We start from the raw sequence: 7,325 nt of genomic DNA, 5'->3' as shown, positions 1-7,325 counted from the left end.
TGATTTGTAGATGTGTTAATTGTGGGTTTGGTTATTACTTACATCTGAGATCTTGGGTATTGGTTGGTTGACTGGATTAGAAATTCCAGTATTGCATACTTGTGCCATATGGAGGGTAGGGTGTGTCCGAGGTGGTATTAGAGCGGGATGCTCTATGGTAACCCAACCCAACCATGAGACTTTAGGTGTGTGGTGATCAATAGGTAAACCGATAAATTTTTTTTTATTAGATTAGTAAATAAAAATGCCACAGGTGGGAGAGATAAAAGAGACAGGAAGTAGATAAATCTCATTAAGATTTCATTACATGAAAGATAAAAATTAAGAAATTACATATTTGAGTAAACCTTAATAGATAGAACTCCCACAAGAAAGATAGAAGTACAAAAAGGAAAGGGAAAGAAACCCCGTAAGTACAAAATGGGGGTGAAACAACAGAACCCCATAGGGATTAAGTACAAACTAAGAGTCTAAAAGAACTGATTTAAGTCAATTTGTACACAAAATAAGAAAGACAAAGACAAGTCAGAAAGTGAGAGAAAATTTATGGAGACAGTTGAGCTCTGTTGCTGAGATTGCCGCTAGTGACTCGAAGAGGAAGAAGCCCGCTGAGATTAAGCTTGAAAGCAGGGAGGTCTATAGTTCGGCGAAATGCGCATGCATTCTGCCAATCCCTCAAAAGAAGACTCCACAAACCCAACTTTGGAAGCAAGTGCATTTAAGCTAGTGCCAACCTGAGACTCCAAACTATCCAAACAAGTGGCAACTTGAGCAAAATCTCTGTCCACGTGCTCCAGCACTGCTTACAGAGTCAAAGTGTAGGGCAAAAAAAAAGTAGGAAATGAGTGTAAGGAAGATAGTTAAAAAAAATTAATAAATAAATGCATAGACAGTGTGCGAGAATCACCTCCAGTAGAGGTAGAAGGCTGAGTCAGAATGGGAGCAGTCTTGAAGTGAGTCTGGGAAGTGAAACTAGCCAAGAAAGTCTTCTCCCTAGTAGGATTTGGTACCATGGGTACTCTCAGGAACATGTGTGGGTGGGATTCCTAAACTTGCCATGTCCTCTTCCATGAGATTTACATCAATATCGCTAATATCGAAATCATGGAAGGGATTTGAGTGCTCCTCCTCTTCCCTAACACGTACCCCTTCCTCAGGCTGGTGCTCATCTCTCTGTTGTGTCCCATCTCCCTCCTGTAGCTCATCCTCACCCTTATGCACATTCTCTTCATGCTCCTCCAAGTCTTCCTTAGCTGCGGGTGCTTCATCCTGATCACTACCAGCATACTCATGTAGTTTCATTTTCTCTAAGATGGCACGATCAAAAGGAATGACATGTGTATCCATCCTTTTCTCACCCTCTAGGTTGATGCCTATATGCCTGAATACCTTGGTTAGTACCTTACCATAGAAAAGGTAGCCATCAGCCAGACAATAAACACAAGCCATCATTTGCCTTAGCATTATGTAAGGCAAGCTGATTTTCTCCCCTATGTAGAGAAAGAAGGTTGTGTATGCTTGCATGAGAGACACCTTGTTGAAATGGCCATGGATGGGAAGAATATTGTATTGCACAATCCTGCACAATACCTTGGGCGTAGGTCTCCAATTAGCAAAGAGAGCCCAATTAACTTCACCACCTACTATGACATTGGCTTTCATGAATGCCAGTTTTGTGCTATTGAAGAAGCCTTTGGAAGAAGTCCGGGGAGGGCAATAGATGTTGCTACCTTTAGAAGAAACCCCAATGATTTCCCCAAATTCAATTGAGGTGAAAATGATATCTCGACCACCCACTCGGCTGTATACCTTGTACTCCCCAATGTAGAGTTGCTTGCCGGTAAGATTACAGCAGAAGGTATGAACCAGCTGTGGGTAAACCTCTTTGTCCACATCCAACATAGCCTCCCACCCTAAGGCTACGAATCTTTCTTGTACCCAAAAATCTTGGAGATCATGCACTCTGATAGGGCATTCTATAATAATGGCCTTGGAGTTGAAGTGCCTCCAATTATCTCGGTTAACAGGGATTCTAAACCATGTGGCATTGAATTCCTCATTTTGTGCCATGAGATTGATGAAATGGTGGCGATTTTACTTCAAAAGTGTGATATGGAGAAGCCACAATATCCTACCACATGAAAGGAATAATTTCAAGTAAGAAGATTGCATGCAACAAGTAAATCTACCTTTATGTAAAACAGAGAATTCAAGGACAGAAAGAAATTTCATAAGCAATTCTAGGTTCATAAAATTTCCCAAAAGGAAATGTAGGAATGGTAGAATTGATTGTCACATGTGGGGAGGATATAAAGATAGCCACTGAACAATGATTGCCACATAAAGGAAAACATAGACAAGTGAGAAATTTGGGAAAGAAGGAAAGAAAATTTCAGCAAAAGAAAAGAGAAAGTTGAGAAGAAGAAGAAAACCTAGGTTAAACTTTTCTCTACAAATGGAAAATAGTAAAATAAGTAAGAGATGAACATACCTGAAGTGATTTGATGCTAAGGAATGGTGGGAAATGATGAATAGAAGCTTGATTTGATTTTGGAGGCAAACTGGTGTATGTGGAAGGAGAAATGGAGGTTTTGAGAGTGTTTGAATAGCTCTTGAGTACTATTTAAAGGACTGAGAATTTTAACGAACCGGCTAGCCTGTTGGGAAATCTCTCCCACTGGTTCAACCAAAATGGTCTGATGAACTCTAATTTTTCAAGATTGGTTATGTGAGGCTTAATGGACATAGGATGCTCAATATAGGCTATTAAAAGTCGAAGATTTGCAATCATGAGAGAGGGTGTATATGAACACAAAAGACCAGAATGTGGAACAGTATTAAGAAAGAAGTAATTTGGCAGAGCAAATTGAAGAATCTAGTCTGAGAAAAAGAACTAAGAATAGATATAAGGACCTAAGTTATTCAACACAGAATTAAATAAGTTGATTTCATTGAAGTCAGTTAAGAGATGTGTTAAGGATACTTGTGAAATGAAAATCCTTAATATGGAATGATGAAGGTATAAGTTCTAATAATTTAAAAAATAATATACAGTGTTACAATGGGAGGAGTAAGCTATATCTGAGACAACAAGGTAGTAAAAGCTGTAGAATAAAAGTGTTATGGATAAATCAGAATGAATAGAAGAGAAGGGATATGATTGAGTGGCAATATCGATAAGTAGAGTTGGATTTCAAATTTCACCAAGCATATAAGGATTGGTGGATGAATATACATGAATTGGCATGGGTTGGTATTCAAGGTTACGTGAGGCCATAAGATGTATTGGAATACTAGAGCACTTTAGAGAAACCTTCAATCTTGAGAGAAATTTCATAAGCTTGAAAACATATCACCTAATATGGAATTTGGAGAAATGACCATGGAATAAAATATAATAGATTTCTTATGAAGGAGTTGTTGGATGATGATACAAATAAATGGTGATAAAATCCTTAAATGAGGATTTTAAGTAGAAGAATTCGACAGGCAAGAATTTATTTGGTTAACTTATAAACTTTTATATATGGAAGATCAGAAATGATAGGAAGAGTAAAATTATCCATTTATTAAGGTTAATTGGAACTTTAAAATTGAGAAATTATGAAAATACAGGATTTATAACTTAGAGGAATGATTTAGAGAGAGAGAGAGAGAGAGAGAGAGAGAGAAGAAAGATGTAATGATGACTAAAGAAGTCAATGGAAACTATGAAATGGATAATGATAGTTCATAAAATTTAATGGAGGTAACCTGATTTTGATATGATTGATCATACAGGTGTAGATGATTGGAATGATACTTAAACATACTATCCACAAATAATTGTGAGGTTAGATTAAAGAATGGATGAATGATGACAATGATAATGAGGTAAGAAAGGTCACTTATTGGGAAACCTGTCACCTCACAAATTTCAAGGATGAATTTTTTGTAAGGAGAGGAGAAATTGTAACATCTTGATTTTAGAACCTCAGTCCTAAAGAAGGAAAATTTTATTGGAGAAGGGTATATGATGGAAAGGAATTATAATTAGTGATGAAGGAAGTGAGGATCTTAATGAAGGTGTTGAAAGGGGCTTGAGAGTACCTATAGCAGTGGAAAGGGTCCCACATGAGGTTGGTAAAACTTAGGTAAAAGACTGGAAAGCAAAGGGCTAAACAGAGCATAATCGGCTAGAGAGGTTCAGGCTAACCGGCCTGCCTGTCCTAGGGATAGAATGCCCAAAAATTATGTTTTTCTTCTGTGGGCCCCACCAATTGAAAAGGTTTTTCTACCCATTTTTTACCATGATTAGATGAATGTTTGGGGGTAATTATATAGGTGATTTCATGTCAATACATATTTTCTACCCCAAGTTATTAAAATTTAAAGAGATAGAAAATAAGGTTTTTATAAAATTTGTTTAGCTAAACAGACCTTAGTCTATCTAGCTTATAAATAGGAGGGGAGAGTTGGATTATTTCTCTCCTTTTGTTACTGAAGACAGAAACGAAACAGAGGAAGAGAAGAAGGAAAGGGAAAAAAGAAAAGAAAGAGAAGGAGTGCTACATGTTGCTGCTACGACTGCTATTCCTACAGCTAAAGCTGCTGCTGCTGATGCATGCAAGCATCCTTTGCTCTCCACAATTAGAAGGTGCTACCATGGTCTTACTCCAGCTGAAAATTGAAGTGAAGGATGGCTGATCGAGCTACATGCATAACTCAAGAAGCACAAGAAAGGTTAGAATCTGAAATCAACCTTGTGAATTAAACTAGGGTAAGAATCGATTAAGGTTAGGGTTAGTTACTGATGGAATTACTTAAGAAATTTGTCTGTTGGAGTCAAGATTTATCTTTTATAGTGAAAACCCTCACTCATAAGCCTCAATGGAGACCCGATTTTCGTTCCTCTAGTCCTTGAAAACTCAGATTCATGGGGTTTTTCCAATTTCAGTAAAATAAAGTGAAATTGAAGGTGAGAATTACTCATACATGGTATTAATTTCACCTTGGACTAAGAAAATATGCAGGTGGTTCCTTTTTGGGAAGAAAATCTGAATTTAAAGTAAGGCTTGAGAAGTTAATACAAGGCATAGGGACTAAGCTTAGGTAAAGAAATGATTTGGTTTGGTATTAAAAGTATAAATGGAGCAAAAATCAATATGTTTTTGAGAATGGAACCTGTTGGGATCAGTGTTGCTAGCAAAAAACAGGGTAGCAGAACAGTAGAAACCCATTCTGCTAGTCTAACTGACTGGAGAGCCTCTGGCTAATAGGCCAGCCTGTTAAGGCCTCACATAATAGGATTTTTGATTCTCTTGTTGCTATTTGGGTCAAATCGGTCCGAAAGTGTTCCAAATTATTTAAAATGTTAAGAAAAAATTATAGCCACGAATTATGGCCTGGTAAAAGAGAAGAAAAGGCTAGGAAAGAAGGTGTGAGAATGTATAAGGAGAAAATGACTATATTACCCCTGCTACTTCAATTAAATAATTTTTTTTATCATTGAGCAATACTAACATGTCCAGAAGGGTACATGGATGTGAAAGACCTGTAGAACCAACCCAATAACTCAAAGATTAGTCCAATGACTATAGAGGTTGGGTGAATGTCTTTCACTAGATGAGGAAAGAAATTAGATTATGAGTAGATTTAAATACAGAGATGTAAATAGAATTTAGAAAGAATATGTCATGATGTATCTAAGATTGATTCACATGTAAATTGTTAATTAGGAGTTTGATAGACGTGTTTGGTGAAGAAAATACGCGAGACTAGGAATTTAGTGAAGAGCATCAGACATGGAATTCCAAGTGAGGGGTTTTGTTGTGTTTTGTTGTGCTTGATATGTTTATTTGTATTTCTTATTTCTTTGCTGAATTTACTGTGGAAGTGTACAATTATTTTGTATAAAAGTTTATGAGATCTTATATGAAGCATGTTCTATTGATACGAATAATGCTGTGATTATGGATGCATAGTATAAATTGTTGCGTAGTGTTGGATGTAATATTGACGATCTATGGCATGGTGTGGCCGAGGGTCTATCCGATACTGTGGGCTCAGAGGTCAGTCTTACAGCTAGGACCATAGATGTGTGTTTGTGGAGGTGGATGTAATATTGACGGTTTGTGACATGGTGTGGCCGAGGTTTTTTCCTGTACCATGGGCTCAGAGGCCAGTCTTACAGCTATGGCCACAAATACATGCTAGATGCTATGGATGCATATAGTTGCATATGGTTATGCACACAACCCTAGTGTTATAATCCCTTGCCAATAGGGGATTAGGTATTGGTTGATCCTATTTGGTGATATGTCGTGTAGGACTACTATATCCAGATACAATGTATTATATCCTGGAAGGGGCACAACATGGTATGGTGTAGCATATGCTTGGCTGTTGGATACATAGGAGACCAAAGCTTTGACCAGGACTAGCTGGCTCCTGCCTGTAGTGAGCTTGTATTCCTGAGGCCCAACGTACAAGGTTGGGAATGTCGCCTACATTGCTTATAGCACTTAACCCATAGGATGAGACTTAGTAATTATAATGGAACTAGATTAATAATTGAATCACGTGGATGTTGCATTGTAAGTCGTTGTTATGGATTTGAGATGTAGTGTGTTTTAGTGAATTGGTGATATAGTCTTGAGATGCAGTGTGCTTGACAATTATTATTCATAAATCTTGTATGCATATGTTTTTATATGCCCCCACCCCTCACTGAGCATACCCGTGCTTACCCTCATCCTTACTCATTCCTAGGTATTGAAGTTGAAGCAGAGATGGTCAGATGATTTGTTGGAGATGAAGACACTTATAGGGAGTGCTTGTAGATAGTGACTTAATTGTACATTGTATATAATATTGTAATTAAGGGTAAGATGTAATATGGACTTTGTTGTAACTTGTGGAATCAATTAGTGGGTCTGTAATATTGTATAAGCATCATTGTAGCTAATCATCACGCGTATCTTATGATTTTTATGAATTCTTATGTACACTCTGATTTGTAGATGTGTTATTTGTGGGTTTGGTTATTACCTGCATCTAAGATCCTGGGTATTGGTTAGCTGACTGGACTAGAAATTCCAGTACCGCATACTTGTGCGATATGGAGATATGGAGGGCAGGGTGTATACCATCTCAAACATATAATGGAGGTTTGATAATTAAAGAATTCTCCAATCATTCTATAGATTTATTATCAGGCAAAGGTTAGCTTGGTGGATCTCTACTCACATGTCAAGTTTCATCCAAAAAAGAGTTTGGCAAAATGAGTCATTGGAAATTTAGATGTTATTCTCATCTATTCATGGCAAGAATGAAAAGGAGATAAT

At 37.3% G+C, this 7,325-nt stretch overlaps 1 protein-coding gene and 1 long non-coding RNA gene across 2 annotated transcripts; one reads left to right on the top strand and one right to left on the bottom strand.

Annotated features, from left to right (window-relative positions):
- Window positions 1–279: 279 nt before the first annotated feature.
- Window positions 280–2,604, bottom strand: LOC122071352. Its single transcript, XM_042635688.1, has 3 exons — window positions 2,492–2,604; window positions 908–2,131; window positions 280–799 (listed from the first exon to the last, which is right to left on the bottom strand). Exon 2 carries the CDS (start codon window positions 2,068–2,070, stop codon window positions 994–996), a length of 1,077 nt encoding a protein of 358 aa, XP_042491622.1. The 5' UTR covers window positions 2,071–2,131; window positions 2,492–2,604; the 3' UTR covers window positions 280–799; window positions 908–993.
- A 1,888-nt stretch (window positions 2,605–4,492) lies between these two features.
- Window positions 4,493–6,994, top strand: LOC122071341. The gene is made up of 2 exons (XR_006138157.1): window positions 4,493–4,722; window positions 6,751–6,994. It is a non-coding gene; the product is annotated as an uncharacterized LOC122071341 (long non-coding RNA).
- The last annotated feature ends 331 nt before the right edge of the window (window positions 6,995–7,325 follow it).

Source organism: Macadamia integrifolia, unplaced genomic scaffold (genome assembly GCF_013358625.1).
Source record: "Macadamia integrifolia cultivar HAES 741 unplaced genomic scaffold, SCU_Mint_v3 scaffold_211A, whole genome shotgun sequence".
Classification (NCBI taxonomy): Eukaryota; Viridiplantae; Streptophyta; class Magnoliopsida; order Proteales; family Proteaceae; genus Macadamia; species Macadamia integrifolia.
The sequence above is the reverse complement of the archived record's forward strand: the minus strand, read 5'-3'. Positions and strand labels throughout refer to the sequence as shown.